The sequence below is a fragment of the Gossypium hirsutum genome, chromosome D02, assembly GCF_007990345.1.
Source record: "Gossypium hirsutum isolate 1008001.06 chromosome D02, Gossypium_hirsutum_v2.1, whole genome shotgun sequence".
In the NCBI taxonomy this organism is placed as follows: Eukaryota; Viridiplantae; Streptophyta; class Magnoliopsida; order Malvales; family Malvaceae; genus Gossypium; species Gossypium hirsutum.
The window spans coordinates 19,164,455-19,185,722 of record NC_053438.1 but is presented as its reverse complement, the minus strand read 5'-3'; the positions used below and the strand labels follow the sequence as shown (position 1 = coordinate 19,185,722).

The 21,268-nt window shown below is 31.8% G+C and overlaps 1 protein-coding gene across 4 annotated transcripts; it reads left to right on the top strand.

Moving 5' to 3' along the window:
• Positions 1-16,505: 16,505 nt before the first annotated feature.
• On the top strand, positions 16,506-18,919 carry LOC107910746 (ABSCISIC ACID-INSENSITIVE 5-like protein 5). 4 transcript variants are annotated; one of them, XR_001687780.2, is made up of 4 exons: positions 16,506-17,820; positions 18,080-18,254; positions 18,403-18,474; positions 18,560-18,629. XR_001687780.2 is itself a non-coding variant. In XM_016838722.2 (3 exons), the coding sequence occupies exons 1-3, from the start codon at positions 16,786-16,788 to the stop codon at positions 18,659-18,661; spliced, it is 1,209 nt and encodes a 402-aa protein (XP_016694211.2). In that variant the 5' UTR covers positions 16,513-16,785; the 3' UTR covers positions 18,662-18,919. The 4 variants fall into 4 exon arrangements, 1 of the variants encoding a protein (XP_016694211.2); XR_001687779.2 differs by having other exon boundaries at positions 18,080-18,327; XR_001687778.2 differs by having other exon boundaries at positions 18,080-18,474; positions 18,560-18,919.
• The last annotated feature ends 2,349 nt before the right edge of the window (positions 18,920-21,268 follow it).

Sequence of the window (21,268 nt, the reverse complement as noted above, 5' to 3'; positions counted from 1 at the left end):
AAACATACTTGAATCTATTGATATATTGAGATTTGAAATATTGTGATTTTGATATTTCAAATTAACATTTAAGAAATAGCGGCTCTCTTTTCTAAAGATGACATATTAGAAAAATTACGAATGTATAATTTGAGAACTCTAATATATAACTTTTGCACATTAACCTTAATTTCTAATTAACTCATCATCAATTATAAATTAGTTACTTAAGTATTATACATATTTGACTCATACTTTATTCAATAATTAAAGTCCAATAAATTTTAATCAAATTAAAATATTTTAACTTAAATTTAAATTGATCTTTTACTGTAATAAATAATAACATGTAATTAATATTATTATATATATATTCTCAACAAATCTAACACAGCATTTATTCCCTGTGAAACGAGGTTGGATTTAGTACGCAGGAAACCTCGAAGACAGCGCCAAATAAACTTTTTAATTTTAGGAGGTTGTTTACTACCCGACAAGCGCATCCATGGCCCCTCAACTCTCGATTTATCCGTTGATAGAAAAGCTTCTTCTACTTTTTTTTCAATCTTGATTTGATAAATACTCTTTTATTTCACATGTGATAAAAAAAAATATAAGTTATATTAAATTGTGACTCAGCCATTAAATTATGAAAAATTACAAAATAATCATTAATATTATTAATTTTTAATAATTTTTTCACTCATTCATTAATTTCCAGTTTTAACCGCTAAACTATAGTTAAAATATAAATTCGATACTTTAATAAAAGACTTAATATAAAAAGAAAACTATTGTAAAATAATTCAATAATCCTTCAACAAAAAATACCACTCAATTGAGCCTTTAATAAAAATAAGCAATCAATTAAGCCCTCAAATCACACAGTTTTGTTAGGAAAAAGTAAAACTCGATTCGATTCGAAAAAATTTAAAAAAAATCAATTTTGAGTTAATCAAATCGAGTTATTCAATTTTTTCGAGTCAACTCAACTAAGTAATTCAAGTTTCAAGTTTGAGTCAAGTTGAATTTTATAATTCGAATAACAAATTGGTGTAAATACATTTTTTTAAACCTCCCCAACCCGGCTAAACGTTAGACCCGAATTCGGAATATCACATTAGCCACCGAAATAACCCAATAAGCTATTAGAGTTTTGAAAACAGTCATTTAAAAATATTTTTTTTATCTTAGAAGAAAACTTAGTTAATTATCGAATTATTTATTGCTCAAAATTTTAATTATATTATAGCAACGGAAAAGTAATATCTATTTACATTTTTATTAAAATTTAGGGTTTATGCATAGTTAATTAATTATTCTTAATTCAATGTCCTAAAATCAAATTAAATGACATGCAATAAAAACACAAAAAAATTATAAACTCAAATCCCATGTCCCATGCCACAGTTCTAAATAAAATAATATAGTATTTGAATGATAGAATAAATCAAATAATGAGCCTAAATTAATTTTATAAATAAACAGATTGTGGCCGTGTGGAACATGTAAAATAGGCTATAGGGGAGACACTACCTTGTGGTAGCCCATGTGGAGAGTTCTAGGCTGTGTGAGAATCAAAATATCCAAAATGTTTCAAGGAACATGCCTGTGTGAGGGCGGTGTGTCCCACACGCCTGTGTGAGGGCGGTGTGTCCTACACCCCCGTGTGGCCCTAATCCGAGGCACAGTTTATCGAGATTCGCTTGTAAAAGAACACACACCTTTCATCGAGATCTCGAAGGACGCCCCTCACGTTCAAATCTAGTCTGAAGCACCTGTAACGGGTCATTTAAACGACATCTATACATGGGTTAAAGTTTGTTTCCAAGCTATATCAAGATTGATGGGAGTTTGAGCAATAAACTGTAAAATATTGATTAATCAGATGAAAGATTGGTGTCGGGACAAGGATATTACGAAATACAAAATTTGATAAACAAAACAGAGGCACTTATCAATTCTTGGCAAAGTTAGAGATGGGATTGATGATGATTCGCTAATCTGATAAAAACACGATGAATGGAAGATGATTTGATTCAGGAATAAAATAATTATCAGCAATGGCAAAAACAATTTGATGTAAAGAACAGAATGGACAAGAGAGATGAGAAGAAATAGGGGAAAAGAAATAAAATTTTTGTTTTGGTTTGGAAAAAGAAACAAGAATTCAAGTACTATTAGGAAAACAGCTAAATACTTAGGGTTTCAAAACTCTAGGAGACTACAAGGTAATTTCCCCTTGCTATTGAAAATAAAAAAGAAATGGGGAAGAATGACGTGGCTCAAACCTGGTATGCAAGGGGGAAAGAGTGATGCTTAACCATTTGAGTTGTTGCCCATTCTTGTTAAGTTTTTACTCTAATTTATATTTATTTTAGAGTGACTTTCATCCTAGTTTGTTGAAAATGAAAAAAGAAAAAAAGAAATAGGAGATAAGTGGATAGAACCCATAACCTCTAACAAGTACACTAACTACTTAACCATTATGTCTAGGCCATTCTTTCATTGTTTATTTCAATTAATCCTATTTATTTTAGGGTGTTCTAGTTCTCCCCTCCTTAAATAAATTTTGTCCTTGAAATTTACCTAGTCCGAACTGATGGGGATATTGTTGACGAATTGCATCTTCTAATTCCCACATGGCTTCCTTGGTGCCAAGGTTCTACCACAGAACCTTAACAAGTGGGATCTATTTCCTTCTTAGAACCTTTACTTCACGATCTAAAATTTGTATAGGTTCTTCTTCAAAGGACAAGTCTAGTCGCACTTCAATCTCTTCGATCGGAATAATGTGATAAGGTTTGGATCGATATCGTCTCAACATGGAGACATGGAAATGTCATAGATTCGATCCAGTTCAAAAGGTAATTCTAGTTGGTATGCCACTGGATCGACTCTTTTAAAAAGTTGATAGGGTCATATGAATCTCGGACTTAACTTACCTTTTCGATCGAACCTCAACACTTTCCTCCATGGGGACACTTTCATGAAAACCTGATCTCTGGCATTGTACTTAATGTCTTTCCTCTTTAAGTTTGGATACAACTTTTGCTTATCTAAATCCACTTTCAATGTATCCTGAATTAACCTTATTTTTCCTTTAGATTCCTGTACCACTTCTAGACCCAAAACTTTCTTTTCATCCAGTTCAGTCTAACATAGTGGTGTTCGACACTTACGCCTATATAAGGTTTCATATGGTGCTATTTGTAAACTTGATTACAAGCTTTTGTTATAGGCAAATTATGCTAAAGGCAAATGTTCCTCTTAACTACCTTGGAACTCGATGATGTAGTCTCTTAGCATATCCTCCAATATTTGGATGACCAGTTCGGATTTCCTATCAGACTACGAATGGAAGGTAGTGCTAAAGTCCAAACGAGTACCTAGTGACTCTTACAGTTTCTTCCAGAATCAATATGTAAAGCGAGGATCTCGATCTAAGATAATTAATATGGGCACCCCATGCAACCTCACTATATCTGAAATATATAAATTAGCCAGCTTTTGCAATGAATAATCCTTACAATGCGTAAGAAGTGTGTTAACTTAGTTAATCAGTCTACAATCACCCAAATTGAATCTTTCTTAGTGGGTGTTAAGGTTAACCCATTAACAAAGTCCATCATTATTTGCTCTGACTTCCACTAAGTTATTTTGATAGGTTGTAGCAACCCAAAGGAGAATTGATGTTCAACTTTCACTTACTAACATGTTAGACACTTATCCACGAACTCTATCACATCCCACTTTAGTTCAGGCCACCAGTACAACTCCTTTACATCCTGATACATCTTGTTTCCTTCAGGATTCATGGTATAAGTGCTAGCATGCGCTTCCCAAAGTATGGTTTGTTTTAGGTCCACATCGTTTGGTATACAGTATCTTCTACGGTAGCACAAAATACCCTCATCATTGAACCCATGATCCTCAGTTTTGCCATCTTTCACCTTCTTAATCCATGGAAACAAGGATACCTCTAACGGTTGTTTGACTTTGATCTCACCAGCTAAGGTAGGTTTCACTTGCAGTTTAGCTAGCAAGCCTCCATCACCCATTAGACTTAACCTAACAAACATTTCTCTTAAATCGGTCATTTGTTTTTTACTTAGAGCGTCTGCTACAACATTGGCTTCTTTGGGGTGGCACACGATCATAATTTTTTAATAGTTCTAACCACCTTCATTGCCTCAAGTTCAACCCTTTTTGGGTGAGAAGGTATTTAAGACTCTTATGATCGGTATAAATGTAACACTTCTCACTGTACAAGTAGTGCCTCTAAATTTTTCAGTGTAAAAACTACTGCACCCAACTCTAAGTCATGAGTCGAGTAGTAGCAATCATGCTGCTTCAACTGCCTTAATGCATAGGTAACTACTTTACCGCCTTGTATCAACACACATCCAAGGCCGGTATAGGATACATCATTGTATACTACATATTCATTCGGGATAAATCAACATAAGAGCTTGAGTTAACACATTCTTTATATTTTCAAAGCTAAATTTTGGCTCATTTGTCCACTTAAAAGGAACATCATTCATTAACAACTTAGTGAGTGGTGTGGTTATCAAAGAGAACCCTTTAATGAACCTACGATAGTACCAAGCTAAACCAAGAAAACTTCAGCTTTTGAAAATAGTTTTGGGTTGTTTCTATTTAAGGATGATCTCTATCTTTATTGGATCTCCCCGGATTCCCTCTGCAGTTGCCACATGTCCTAAAAACATAACCTCCTTAAGCTAGAATTCGCATTTACTTAGTTTGGCATACTTATTTTCTCCAAGGATTTGTAGAACCTTCCTAAAGTGTTCATCATATTCAGGTTCTGTTTTGGAGTAGACTAAGTTGTCATCGATGATTACAACGACAAATTGATCAATGAAGGTTTGGAACACTCAATTTATTAGATCCTTGAAGGCAGTAGGAGCATTGGTTAAACCGAAAGGCATTACAAGGAGTTCATAATGGGCATATTGAATTCTAAATGCAATTTTGGGTACATCCATCTTCTTTACCTTAAATTGATAATACCCCAATCGTACATCTATTTTGGAAAACAACGTTGCACCTCTGAATTGGTGGAACATGTTATTGATTCTAGGTAGATGATATTTATTCTTGACAGTCAGTTTGTTTAACTGTTGATAATCGATATAAAGTATTAGGGAACCATCTTTATTTTTTACAAACAGGACAGAAAATCTCTACAGAGAAACGCTAAATCTAATAAACCCACGATCCAAAAGCTCCTGAAGTTGCATTTCCAGTTCTTGTAGCTCCTTAAGTGCCATGCGGTAGGGAGTAATGGACACTGAAAAAATTTTGAGCAACAATTCAATTCCAATTCTACCTTATGATCTAGAAGTAACCTTGGTAACTCCTCGAGGAATACATTTGAAAATTCTCTAACGATTTGAATACTATCTAAGACAGTACTATCGACATTCTAGTCCATCACATGAGCTCGATGAGCTTCGCGCCCTTTCCAAACTAGCTTCTTGGTGTCTATAGTAGAAATTACATTGGACAAATAATCTTATTGCTCCCCAACCATAACAATTTCTTTATGCTCAACTATTTTTAAGGTTACCCTCTTAGAGGCACAATCTAAGATAACTTGGTGTTCCACTAACCAATCCATAGCTAGAATTAAATCAAACTCCCCAATAGGTAACTCTATAAGATCTGTTGGAAGCATTACCTCTTGAACCTCCAACTGACATCTCTTATAGATTTTATTTAGAATAAACGATTGTCCTAAGGGGTTTACTACAGTAACATCAGTAGTGGTTTCATATACCCCAACGCCCAATTTATCAAACATATTACAAGATACATAAGAGTGGGTGGATCCTATGTCAATTAAGGCTAAGTAGGATGGTAAAAATACTTGCGATGACATCAGATGCATCTCTATCCTTACGTCCTCTAACGGTATATATAAGGGTAGGTTGTCTAGCCTCGGTTCGGTTCGCGCCAGTGGCTATAGTATTCGCGGTCCTATTTTTGCCTAGACCCCACCGAGGTAACTGACTTGCTCTTTGGTTTCGGGTCCAGTTTTGGTCCACAAGTTGCGTTTGATTAGTTCGTCAAGGGCATTTCTTCGCCATATGCTCTATCGAACACATTTAAAACAAGTACCTAACTTCTTCCAACACTTGTTCAGATTACACTTTCCACATTATTTACAGGTGTAGGCTTCATCCCTCGAGCTAGTTATCATGACCCTTTGCTATGGTCTACCCTCTCCAGTTCATTTTACAGGACGAGCATTCAAACTAGTGGAACTAGAATCTCTTTTAGATGGAACCCTAAATTTCTCCTGTTTCTCACATTCCATCTAGGGGTGACCGTTCGATCGAATCGAATTGAATCGAATGAAAAAATTTTAAGTTAATCGAGTTGATGAATCATATTTTATCATCCTAACTTGATTTGAAATTTTCTCGAATCGAGTCGAGTGAGATGGAATTCGAATCGAATATATTTATTTGAGTTAAATTAAACAAAATGATTTTGAGTCTTTGTAATCACTATCACCCAACGTAATCAAATTTGCCCACCATAATCAAATTTATTATTAACTTTCATCCTCTCATAATTTATTTATTCATCTTTTGTATACAGATTCATCTTTTATTTATTCAGCTTAGTTGTTTCAATTATTCTGACTCTTGGCACGATATATTTTAAAATTAAAAAATATATTAAATGTAAAAAATGTTATTTTTTAATAAAATTTATCTTAAAGATAAAATGTGAAATTAATACCAATGTAAAATTTTTACACTAATATTTTATAGCATCATCAATAATTCAATTTTAACAAAAATTTATAAAGATTCAATATGATTAAACAATTTAATAATATGAATAGTACAAAATGTAAAATTTAATTTAATAATATAAATAGTATATAAAAATAAAATTATTACTATTTAGGTTTAGGGATTTTTTTGAATGACTTTAAATTTTGGTTTGTGAGTAAAATTTTGGGGGGAAATGTTCAAAAAAAATTGGGGGAAATGGGTTTATGGTAGAAGGGTTAGGATGGGAGGGGAATAAAAGTTTTGGGGGGAAAATGGGAAGGAGTAAAAGTTTTGGGAGAAAGTAAAGAAATTTGGGAGTTTGGGGTAAAAATGTAAAATATTATAGTTTGGTATTAGGTTTATTCGAATTATTCGAGTTATTCAAATTTGAAAACCAAACTCAATTCCAACTTAAAATTCGAAAAAAAAAATCGAGTTGACTCGAATAATTTGATTAATTCAAATAACTCGATTCGTTTAACTCAAAATTTGATTTTATTTTTATTTTTTCGAGTCGAATCGAGTTTTGCTCATCCCTAGTTCCACCAGCTTAATTTCCTTCACGATTTTAGCTTTCTTCACTTTGGTATCAAACACCTATTCCTGGTGTGGAGTAACCTAAATTCTGAGGTTGACATGCAGCCCATTTTTTAACCTCACACATTTTCCTGCTCCGTGGCAACCATACCCTTGAGCATATCAACTAAGCCTCATAAATTCAACCTCATATTCTGCAATGGACTTGTCTTTTAGTTTTAACTTGATAAACTCAAGCCTGCTGGCCTCCACAGACCTAGTGCTCATATACTTCTTCTATAAAGCCTCTTGAAAGTATTCTCAGTTTATGCGATCAGCCTACGTACCCCTTACAACAAACTGCCACCAACAATATGTCTCATTTCTAAGCAAGGACACAGTACCCTTCAACTTCTACTCCGAAGTACAATTTAGGTCCTCTAGAGTCCTTTCCGTTGACTACATCTGATATTCAACCATAATAGAAGTCATTTCAGCAACATCTTTGAATGCTTCTGCCCTATTTGATCTGAGTCTTTTTGCAACGGATCCACTGCTCCCAATCTAGTCTGGGCTCCAACAACCCTTTGTAACACTCCTAGCATCACCTGTGTCACGGTGTCATCACCGTTCTCATAGCCTCCACCACCATTGGTGGTGGAGTTCTCAACATAATCCTCCTTAGGGATCTAGTTTTTGCCCTAAATAGTGGGCAGCTCTATAGGTGCAGCCCTACTTGCCCTACCCCTACCATGTCTACCTTGAGTGTTCATAGTGTCTCTTTCAAAAGCTTAAGATCTAAAGTATATCTACAGTTTTCAAACAAAAGTTCAAGCATTATTTATTTTCCCTGAGTGATCACATTCTAGGGTTTACAATCTATTTAAATTTTTTAATAGTAACTGAAGTAGGACCGACATTAAAGTCTCGAACTTCAATTTCTTGTAGAAAAATAATTTTTCAAAAACTTGTGGCATGGTTTTCCCCAAAATACCCCTTTCTAATGCATGCATACAAACTCATTCAAATTATTACTGTCCGAGTTTAGAAAACCTAGGCTTTGATACCATAAAATGTAACCTCCCCAACCTGGCCTAAACGTTAAACTTGAATTCAGAAGATTACATTAGCCACCGAAATGGCCTAGTAAAGTATCGGAGTTTTGAAAACAGTCATTTTAAAACATTTTTTTATCTTAGAAGAAAACTTAGTTAATTACTGAATTATTTATTATTCAAAATTTTAATTATATTATAGCAGCGGCAAAGTAATATCTATGTACGTTTTTAATAAAAATTGGGGTTTATGCACAGCTAATTAATTATTTTTAATTCGATGTCCTAAAATAAAATCACATGTCATGCAATAAAAAAACAAAAAAAAATTATAAACCCAAATCCTATGTTCCATGCCACAGTTCTAAATAAAATAGTACAGTCTTTAAATAATAAAATAAATCAAATAATGACTCTAAAATAATTTTATAAATAAACCGAGTCGAGACCTTTCGGATGTCGCATCCGTATCCTAACTTGATGGGTTATCTATAATGAAGGAAATTAATGGGGGAGTGAGCTATGACACTCAGTGTGAGTTCAATCACAAGAAAATTAGTGCAAACAGTCGGTAAGACATAATAAATAATAACACATAGAATAATTACAATCAAATAGCAGTTTAGAGTATCGATCATTCAAATTAACCATCATTAGTATCATAGAGTCTGCAATAGCAATTTCAGAATATCGATCTCACATATTACTCATCCATATGTGTGTGTGTGTGTGTGTGTGTGTTTGTGTGTTATCTTAGAAATTCTAGTTTTGTATGCACATGCTTTCATAGATACCACAATAGGAGTTCCCCTGAATTTCATCTACCAACACACAAAATTATAGTTAAACCACTATTAGTTCGCAGATAAACTGCAAATGGTTGTGGACACACAACAATAATCCCTACAGATGGAATTTGCCTCTAGCTGTGGGTATACAGTGAATGTCTCGAAGATGAAATATGCTTTTAGCTGTGGATTACACAATAAATAACCCGCAGATGGAATCTGACTCTCGCTTTGGATACACAGCAACTCACAAATGGAATCTACCTCTACCTGTGGATGCACAACAAATTTTGCAGATAAACTGCCAAACTTCCTCCGTTCACATCATCCCACCCTATACAATGCAATTTGGCATACTTAATATCGAACAATATGGTAGCAATTAATATGCTTATAACATAGCAATTTAGTAGAAAAATTCATGCTTTTCAGGTGTTCGGTTTAATGGTAACACAAGGTAGGTTATACGTACGATTATAAATATAGATACAATAGTCATATGTACTATTCATAATTCTTGCAGATATATACAAATACAATATTAATTTAAATAATCAGATCATGGATTCTAATAAGATACATATTATCATAGACTTAATTGAATAAAATTAAACATTAAAAACACTTCGGGAATCATTCAAGGACTAAACTGAACACTGTTGGGAAATGTGCCCATATTGTAGTAAACATATAATTTTTTTATGTATTTGAACGATGAATAAATAAATTTCACATTTCACTATTATGTCTTTTTTATTCTGTCTTTTATATTCTGTATGCAAAGAGAAATTGTGACAAGCAAATATTAGCTCATTGGTTGTCTAAGTTCAAACTGATGATAATTAACATTGTAAGAATGCTTACATTACGAGAAAGACAACTTACTTCAGTAGATAATTTAAACGAGTTCGTAATCCCAGAAAATAATCAAAGTGAACATTTTATTCAAATACTGAGAAGGGTTATTATGTCGTCTACAATTCCAATTGAGGAGATGGCTACTCTTGGCAATCAAAGCAATTGACTAAACAGGTAGTGACATAAATGTATTCATTGGCAGAATGATACATTAGGCTGGACCCAAGATAAATTAATTCTGAATTTTTTTGTGAATTAATTCGCTTGTGACATTCATGGTGTGATTTACCTAAATCCTGACTTAGTCACTGACCATGCGTTCGTAACTCATGTGCTTTGATATAAGTGATTGCTTATGCTCTAAAGATGATTGAGCCGATAGCCAGTATGTTGGGTACATGACTTGTGTATGGCATGGCTTTACTAGCTACAATGGAATTCATAACTCAATTAAAGAGTTAACGATATCTTATTAGCATTGTGTGGATTGATAAATATGAAACGTGACAACGGGTTGCTTGTTCTCGAACAAGTAATTTATCACAGTCATTTGTTGAAAATGGTTATATTAATCATTAAGAAGGCATAATGGTGACAATGAGATAAAATAAAATTGTATTGAGTGAACAGATTTAACTCAAAGAAATCAAAGATATCATATGAAGGTAACACATGTATGACAAGGTCATTGGACAAAACAGTTGGATGAATTGCTTTTGTAAAGAGTATATAATAAGGATTTTTCAATCATTGTACTTCTTGTGGACTGACTCCATGATTACGTAATTGTGAATTATCTGAACGATGCTTCTAGACATAATTGCAATTATTAGAGCCTATTGTATATGTCCAATTGGTCCCTTTACTAGTGTAAACTCGAAATTATATGTCTTGATGATTAGATTCATGCACCCAACACTCGACCTCACACGTGACAAGAGCATGTCCAACAAGTTGCACTCAAATTTGACACGATAGACCTAAGGCCTGGCACTTTGTAACGCCCCTTAAGCCCATTAAGGGGGGATTGGTTTGTTATTTATATCTATAACTGCCAGCCCAAATGTCCTAAAAGGATTTGGGTCTTCGACCCTTGACCCGGATGGACCCAACTCGGAAGAGGTGTACTCGCCATGACAGCTTACAAGAAAAGTTCGCGAGCACACTTTGCAAGATAAGGCCCCAAAAGGTGTTTGCAGGAAGGATGGCGAGGCCTACAAATAATCCAAACTCGTGACCAACGAGTACGGAGCTCGTTAAGGACGTCAGTACTAGGATAAAAAAGGACCACGTGCTATGCAGGCACGCTTCCAACAAGCTAGAGGGCGTGTAAAGAATGTCAACACCAGAGGCCGGGAATGTCAGCACCAGAGGCCCCAAGGCTGAGACAAAATGGTGGGCCCAGTTATGAGTTGTAATAGTAACAATAAGAGTATGTATAACTACCTCTTATATTCCTCTCAAAGGGACATGAAAAAAAAGACGTCACCAATGCCCATAATGAATCTGAACTTATGGACATCCAATACATTTGAATCTAAACATTTAAATGTCAAAGTTCATTCTAGGTATGTAATCAATAAATAAATATCTTAAAAGGATATAATATATCATGTAGTCAATTTGCCACATCGCCTTCGATGTTAGCTACCACTGATCAATTTCCAACTTTAAATGTTACGTCAACTACCACATCATCTATTTGTCACGTCAGCACAAAGTTGACGATATTAGGGGCTTTCACGAAAGTGAGCAATTCAGTGTTTAAATGACTGCTTATTTTCAATAAGGAGGTTCAATTGAGTGTTGTTTTCGATTGAGATCTCAAAATAATTTTTGTATTATTTTATAGAGACTTTTCCTTATATCAAACCTTATAAAAATTTAACAATTATGCCAAAAAATACAAAAATAAAAATCTTACAATATGATTGTTTTAGAAAAGCTAAAAAAAAATCATAATCCATTCATGAAATTATAAGATTATTTTTAAAAATTATAATTGTGCAAAGCAACTAAAAGAATCATACAACTTAAAATTCCTAAAATTCCAAAAGAATCTACAGTTTTAAGTACTGTTTTTTAATTATTATTTTTAAATTATAAAAAATGTAAAAATATTAAAGTTTTAAAATTGTAAAAAAGTAAATTAAAATAAATCTGAACAAATCCACATCTAGGTTACTCACGTATTTTTGTAAATTCTTCTGTTTTATTTGTTGTTTTTTGCATAATTTCTTTTCTTTTTATTTTACTCTTACCCTTCTCATTTTCGAGAATTGAGTGTTCTGATAACGAAAAAAATCGTAAGATAAAAAATTAAATACGTCAACAGTCGTTTTTGAGTTTTTATGTCACTCTCCTTTTTCAACCTTTCTATATTATTTTTTAATATTATATATTATATAAATAAAATTTAACATATATATTTCAATAAATTTTGTCATATTATATTCATATCATATAATTATATTTCATTTAAATATAAAAGAATTGTATTTGCCCGTTTTGCATTTCCCACTTCTTTATGTGGCAAAACACTAATATTATATAAGGCATAATGATTTATTTTTCCCTTAAATTTTATAAATAAATTTGTCATTTTAGTCATTCATTTGATTTTTCGCCTCTTTTAACTATTGAACTTGCATTATGTGTCAAATTACCTCAAAATAAATGAAAAAGTTAATGTTTGTTAACTTTGCCGACATGGTTTACACGTGAATTGCATATGGATGCTACGTCAACAATTAATTAATTTTTAAAAATTTTAAAAATATAATTTGATTTTTGATCTAGAATTTTTAAAAATAAATATATTTTTAATTTTTTTAAAAATTAATTAATGGCTGATGTAGTATCCATGTGTAATTTTCGTGTATGTCATGTCAGCAAAGTTAACAAACGTTCACTTTTTCATCTATTTTGGGGTAGTTTGACACACAATGCAAGTTCAAAGGCTAAAAGAGTCAGAAAATTAAATGGAGGTCTAAAATAACATTTTTTTATAAAATTGGAGCGTCAAAAAAATCATTATGCCTTAAAGTAATTTGTTTTAATATGCTTAAAATAATCAACACTAATAAGTATTGAGTGCAATAGTAATAAGTAATGTAGAAAATTTATATTCGAATTCTAGAGATGACATTATTAAAAAAGACGACCATGCATCCTAAAAAAAATTCATCTTTAAGGATCTTGAAATAGACATAAAAGACACCTTCCTCCTAAAAAAATAATGACTTACACGAAAATATTACTAAATTTCTTTCCTAGTTTTAGGAATTTTTACTTAGTTTTAGAATTTCTAAAATCTTCGCATAATTATAATATAAGAACATTTTTTATAATTTAAAAATAAATTGATATTTCAAAAATTTTTAGAACTCTGTTATATTTTTTATTTTGTTTTGAAATGATCTTTAAATTTCTTTTAAAATATCAAACTGATTTTTATTTATAATTTAAGTTCAAATTAGATTTTAATTCTATGTAATGTTGAGTAAATGTGCGACGTGGTCACTAACAAGTTATTAGTTGAAGTGATGAGAAAACACATTTAAAATTTGAGAAACACATTTGCTAGAAAGGATTTACCTTTCACACTCTTAGCCTGATAGGAATTTGTCTAAAGTCTAATATGACTTGGGAATACCATAAATTTAAACCAAAAAAATAATGTCCCATGTAAAATTGTCCATGGCGGGTGACTTGATCCGGTTCAAAGATCTGTCCAAAAATTGAGAAGATTTAAATAAAAATATAGGTCCAAAAAATAGATTTGAACAAAAAAATAAGATCCGTTTAGAAAATAATTTGAGCCTTCGGTAAAGTTTTTTGGTTCGGACCCAGCCCGACGCAAATTTGCAATAAAAAAATATTTGTTGTTTTTTCATGTTTAGTTGTTGTTTTCTCATTTTTTGCCACTGTTTTACTATAATTTCACTATTATATTACTACTATTTTATTCTTAATATTTGAATATCGTATAACACTTGTTTTATTATTATTTTACTACTATTTTAGAGGTATTTGCTTGTTAAGTTGCACTTATCTTAGTATTATTTAAATATAAAGACTTTTTTTAATTTATTTTCAATTGGTTGAGAAATATTTATTTTAATATTTTTAATATATTTACTGTATTATATTTTTTAAATTAAAAAATTAATATGTGCAGACTGGATCTAAATTTTAATATTTTTATTCGAGTCGAACTTAAATAAAAGTTTAAGTTTATTTTTCAGCCTGGCCGAACGAATGATCAAAATGTTTCAATAACATTATTAATTATTTTATAATTTTTTATAATTGAATGACTAATAAAAAAATTACTAATAAGGTCATCTTAATGTAGTTTAAATAAATAAGAAAAAGGATTAAGGGCATCTTTGTCAAAACGAAACCCGCACAAAAGTAAAATAGTAGGTCTGAGCCGCAGGCATATAATTATCCAAAATCATTGGCCGTTTATCAGGTTGTATGAAAAACGTATAAATGTGTAACAAAGATTATAATTTAGACCAAAATGCCCCTAATTCACTCTCTTCAGCATTTATCTATTTGGCGCGATGACGCTATTCTAACCAACGAAGCCACTAAAAATTCCAAACCAATAAAATTCAAACAATCACTACCGTTCCTTACATCCAACGTGGACGGTCCAAATCTCACATCACCGCAGCCAACCTTTTCTCATTGGTCCACATTTCCCCACTCTGGCTGGTCCACCAAGTATTATTAAAAAACAAGCTCACTCTCTATTTATTTAATGTCTTAACTAAAAAATAAAGGGACAAAGGCACACTTGGCGCTTGCTCGAGGCCCCCTAACTTGCCAGAAGAAAGAAGAATTCAAACTAAACGCTGTCCCGAAAAGGTAAAAAACCTTTTATTTTATTTCTCTATAGCTCTTGCTTAAAAAATTGAGTAAACTATTAAAATAGTTATTTTTGTTTATCTTAAATTACATTTTAGTCATTTATATTTAAAATGTTATATTTTAGTCACTGAGCCGTTAATTGCCATTAACAGTATAATGGTAAAATAATGTCGCATGTTAAATCATCATTTTAAATAAAAATTTTAGGTTAAATTATACAAATGATCTCTATATTTTTTCGTTTTGAGCAATTTAATTTTTTCTTTTATGTTTTTTAATTTTTTTTCTTTATTTTCCATTCTCTTTTGTTTCTCCCTCTATTTTCCTCAATTTTCTATTTTTCTAACGTAGTTTTTTTTATGTTTTCCATTTGTTAAAACTAATCCCTATACTTTTATTTTTTGAACAATTTAAATTTTTCTCTTTTTATTTCTATTCACAATTGTCTATAATAAGCAAAAAAAAAAAGAATAAAAAATCTTTATTCTGAGTTTTCATTGAAGATCAATACAAAATTTTTTAACTTTTCTTTTCTTTTCTTTATTTTCCATTCTCTTCTGTTTCTCCCTCTATTTTCCTCCCTTCTCTGTTTCATTTAACATAGTTTTTCTATATTTTCCGTTTGTTAAAACTAGTCTCTATACTTTTATTTTGGTATTGGGTATTTCTTGTACATTCTGTTTAATCTTCCTTTTGGTTAGTTTTTAATATATTTTCAACTTAGGGTAACAATTTTGTATTGATCTTTAATGAAAACCCAGAATAAATATTTTTTTATATCTTTTTTTGCTTATTGTAAACAATTGTGAATTAGGATTTTTGATATTTTACACTTATTGTTGATGCTATACAAAGGATCCAAAAATGGATTATAATGGTGATTTTATACAATTGCTTCGACCTAATATTCCAATGAAGATTCTCATGATATTGGTTAACCCTTCTAATCCCAATAGAGTTAACTTGATTTCTAGTTTTTGGCACCAATTTGGTAAACAAATTAATATCTTTGGTAGAATTTAGCTTGATGTTCTATTATATATTGAAGAAGAATAGGTATTGATTAATTCAATAAGATTGATTTTATTCATCTTGCAATGATCGAAAACGGTCTTTGGGTTTACACAGGGAGTATGTAATCAAAGATAATTTGCTTCAACAAATAAAGAAATAAAAATAGAAGAATAAATTGTTCAAAAACAATAAAAGTATAGGGACTAGTTTTAATAAATGAAAAATATAAAAAAACTATATTAAAAGAAATGAAGAAGGGAAGAAAACAGAGAGAGAAGTAGAAAAGAATGAAAAATAAAGGAAAAAAGAAAGAAAGTTAAAAGAACATAAAGAAAAGAATTAAATTGCTCAAAATAAAAAAATATAGGACCGATTTTCATTTGAAATGATAATTTAATGTGCCACATTAGCTTATTGTTACACTGTTAACGGAAATTAATGGCTTAGTGACTAAAATGTTACAACACGATAACGTAAGTGACTAAAACGTAACATTTCAAACATAAATAACTAAAATATAACCTGGGTAAACAAAAGTGACTATTTTGATAGTTTACCTAAAAAGTTTTGTCTAGTTCTTGCCCATACTTCTCTCTGCTGTCGTCTGTGTTGTTTTTGGAGAATTAATAAACTAATTTGCTGTATTTATTGTGTTTGTCTTTTTGGGGTTTGGTTGGTTTTTTTCTTAACCAAAGAAAAAGTTCATGTTTTTTACATTCCATTTTTATGTTTATGTTTTGATTGTTCTTCTTAGTTTTTCTGATCTTGATTGAAAGGGTTTTTATAGAAAGCCTGAAAGTCCCAAATTTTGGAAAAAAAAAACATAGAAATCTTTAATTTTGGGGCCAAATTTGTTAACACTGTTTTATCCAGATTTGAATGGAGGCTAACATGAAGTTGAAGAACTTTGGAAGTAACCAACCACTACCAGCTGACGGCGGTGGGAATACTCTGTTAAGTAGACAGCCATCGATCTATTCTCTAACCTTTGATGAGTTTCAAAGCACTATGGGTGGAATAGGCAAAGATTTTGGGTCTATGAACATGGATGAGTTGTTGAAGAACATTTGGAGTGCTGAAGAAACTCAAACAATGGCTTTTTACAGTGGTGGCCTGGACGCATATGGAGGGCTACAAAGGCAAGGGTCTTCGACTTTGCCAAGGACGCTAAGCCAGAAGACTGTTGATGAGGTTTGGAAAGATATTTCAAAGGAGTATTCAATAGGGAAAGATGGGATTGGAACTGCAGCAGGGACTAATCATGTGCCCCAAAGGCACCAAACATTAGGGGAGATGACTTTGGAAGAGTTCTTGGTGAAGGCTGGTGTGGTAAGAGAGGACACCCAATTTGCTGGGAAGGATAATAATGTTAATGGAGGGTTCTTTGATGGGTTTCAACAAGGTGGTAGAACTCCAAATTTCATGGGAAATAGGCTTTCTGAAGTTGGTTTTCAGGCTTCTAATTTGCCTTTGAATGTTAATGGAGTAAAATCAAACCAGCACCAGTTACCTCAGCAGCAACAACCAATTTTTCCTAGGCAACCTGCTGTAGGATTTGGATTTCAGATGCCTTTACAAAGTGGTGGTCAGTTGGGGAGTCCTGGAAATAGAGGGGGAATTACTGGGATGGGGGATCAGGGACCACCTAATGGTCTTATTCAGGGTGGAAAGATGGGGATGGTTGGTTTAGGAGGGCCAGTCAGTGTTGCAACTGGATCACCTGCTAACCACTTCTCATCAGATGGGATAGGGAAGAGTAGTGCAGATACTTCCTCTGTCTCGCCGGTTCCTTATGTGTTAAATGGAAGTTCTAGGGGTAGGAAATGCAGTGCTGTGGAGAAGGTTGCCGAGAGGCGGCAAAAGAGAATGATAAAGAACAGAGAATCTGCTGCAAGATCTCGAGCTCGAAAGCAGGTGACTATATGTCTTATTTACTTCATTCTAGTGTAAGATAGGCGATTTAGAATATGCATTGTTAATCATCTTTGAACTCAATAATATCGGTCTGCATATATGTCTCAAAAGATTTTGAACTCTTCTTTTAATACACTTGAAGCAACATGATAACCAAATTTCGTCTCTTATTACGGATTAATGAGTATTACAAACCATTGACCTTGTGCTTTTATCATCTATGACATGCTGCATGCCTGCATCTCAAACTTCATGAAAGATTATGCGGCAGTGTGGTAATGTGATAGCAATCTGACATGAGAAGAAAGATTTTGACAAGTCAAGGTCATGAGCAGTTATAAGGATTCGTATTGCGGGGTAACGGAGCATTTGTTTCTACATGAGAAGTACGAAGCTGTATGATATTATAAGAATCAATAAAACCATTGATTAAGGTTGACATTCCTTGACCTAGTTCATTTTGTTATAAACATGGCGAATCAAAACGGTTCTATCCTAAAATAACTGGTAAATTTTATGGTGTGTCCTCAAGTTTTATGGTTTGATGTTTCGTATGGCATTCACTTTTGTATGATCTGTTAGGCTTATACTACGGAGTTGGAAGCAAAACTTGCGAAGCTAAAAGAGGAGAACGAAGAATTGCGGAAGAAACACGTATGTTCTTCCCATTCTCTTTTTCAGTGCACCCATATCAGAATTTGCTGATTGACTGTCATTGACTGTACTTTGATTGCTGCAGGCAGAATTAATGGAAATGCAGAAAAATCAGGTCATGGAGATGAACATGCAGCAAGGACCTAAGAAGCAATGTTTGCGAAGAACACGGACCGGTCCATGGTGAAGTGAAAACATTGTGCTTGTGGTTCTTGGTTAGCAGATAGTTGTACATATTTAAGTCAAAGGGTAGTAGTTGATATTTCTTTTAGATTTTAATAGATGAAATTAGTGCACAGTAGATAAAAGAAAACCCAATATTGGTAGTATTCTTTTTTTATGGACAACATGCATGGTTTTATTAAACAATATCTGTAAATATCAGAATCTCAGAGTTCCTCTTGTTGGTTTTTATTAATTGAAGTAATCCTGTGTCTTTTTCTTATCTGTTTCATACATGCAGTATGCATAATTCATTTTTATAGTTGATGCATAGCATTGGAAAGTAGCAGAAAGTTTTGTAAGTCCAATACCATTGCCGTTAGAAGTGAATCGTCTTACGATGCTGTGGCGCTGATTGTTTAGGTGGCGGTATTACATTTTGGTTTCTCTTAGTGTAGAATATTACATCATTTCAAATATTTCATTAGAGAATAATTCTTTTTGTTTCCAGATTTTCTTCTTTATCATTTCTATTTGTTTTATTTGTAGAGTTTATGCCATTACTAGAGATATTCGTGACCGGATTAAATTAGGTTGGGGTTAAGTTGATATGCATGAGTTAATTGTATGTATTAATTAAAATATATTAAATTATTTTGTATTAAAATTTATTTATTTATTTGTTTTTGTTAAAAATTAATATTTATTTATATATATTATACATAAAATATGGTAAAGAAATTAAAAGATTGAAATTAAATCATGATACCGTAAAAGATGAAAGTAATTCATAAAGGATGATTAAAAAAGTTAGAAAGTGAATAATTTTCCATAAATTTAACTTTAAAAATTAAATCATTACAATTGAAACTTTAAAAATTAAATAGTTACAATTGAAAATATAAATAAAATTATTATATGTATCCTAGTATGATTTATTATGCTTTGTATAAAATTTTACAGAATACTTGGAAAAAATCTCCAACCAAAATGCAATTGTCATCTTTGTCCTCGTGTGTATCTTCATATGTTCTTTTTTTTTTAATATTTTTTTAATATGTAATTAAATTTTTGAAACTTTAATCTATTTTTAATACTATTAGTTTAGCACACTATTTAAATTAGTTTTAAAACATGAATTAATTTAATATTTAAAAATATTTAAAAATTATGTTTTTCTAATTTTTCTTAATAAAATATTTAGATATATTTTCTTTTTTAAAATATGTTTTTAAAATCTGATTATGTTTTAATTATATTAATTGCATATTTTTAGTTATGTTTTTTTATTCCTCTACAAATGTGCAAACAATATTTAAACTATTTTAATACGTTTTTAAAATTTTAAAAGTATTTTTATTGGTTTTAATTTAAAAAAAACCATGTTTAAATTCGTTTTTAAAATTTTAAAGTTTTTTTTTACTGTTTTTCAACGTTTGAATAAAAGCAAAATGAAATAATTATCCACGGATTGATTATCTTAACTTTTTAATGTGTATAAATTATTTATAATTTTTTTTGTTGGTAATGTAAAAGAATATTTTCAGAATACTTTTAGTTATGGAAAATTCTTTGACTGTTACAAAAAATATTTTTCAGAATATTTTCGGTTGCGGGAAATCATCTGACTTTTGCAGAAAATATTTTCAGCATATTTTCAATTGAGGAAAATCCTCTGCTATTTTTTGAAATTGATGCCTTTCAGAAAACTATATAAATAGGAGGTCATTCTCCTCATTATTCACAGAACACAATAAGAGAAAAATAACTTCTCTGTTCTCTAAATTCTGGTGTTCTGCGAAATTACATGAGAGGAAAATTCTGTCTAGGAAATTGAGTTTTAAGCAGGACAACCTGTGACCCTTCCAAACTTTCCTAAGAATTGAACTTAATATGGTTTCGCCAATTTTCTTCCATTTTATTTTCTGATAAGATTTCCAACCAATTGCTTTTGTTTTTAGGTTTTGATTCCTTTCAAGAAGAGCAATACCAATTGTGTTCCACCTTCTTTATTTGGGTGAACAAATGTTGAAGTACTGTGTTAACCTTGGGGGCGACGTCTATTACACGATTACATCAATCAGGACGAATTTGCTTCTAAGGAGTGGTTCTTCCACAATGATTACTTTATTTATTTATTTACACTCAGTTTGGTTTCCTATTAACGCTAACGGTTTTACTTTAGTATATTTCCAACAATTTAGAAGCAAATTATACTACTGTTTAAACATGAGAATAATTTTCGTTTCCCGCTAATAGAACAAAAGAAGGCTCTTACAGACAATCGATTTGAGGGCACTTGAGTAGTGCAAGAGTGTGCCTAAGTAGCATTGGAGTGGTTGCAAGCTCCATCTATGTTAGCTAGTGGAACATTACAATCAATATGATCCCTTAAATTTGAGTTAGTCTGAGGACCTTTGAGTTTGGGTTGGTTGGAGCTCCCTTGAGTTTGAATGGGTCCAAGGACCCTGGAGTTTGAGTTAGTTGGAGGACCACGAGCGGATCGCTGGATCTTGTGTTTGGGATAGGGCTTACAAATCCCTTATCCATGATAAGCTGCTAATACCTAATTCAGGACTCAATTAGATTAGTAATTATTTTCTATAATTAATTTAATAATAACTTCTCCAAT

What these genes read in the sequence shown, in the direction of transcription:
- LOC107910746 (XM_016838722.2), top strand. Translation starts at nt 16,786, where the DNA reads ATGGAGGCTAACATGAAGTTGAAGAACTTTGGAAGTAACCAACCACTA. An exon ending in GATCTCGAGCTCGAAAGCAG is followed by an intron (nt 17,821 to 18,402) that starts GTGACTATATGT and finishes ATGATCTGTTAG; the next exon opens with GCTTATACTACGGAGTTGGA. An exon ending in AAGAATTGCGGAAGAAACAC is followed by an intron (nt 18,475 to 18,559) that starts GTATGTTCTTCC and finishes TGATTGCTGCAG; the next exon opens with GCAGAATTAATGGAAATGCA.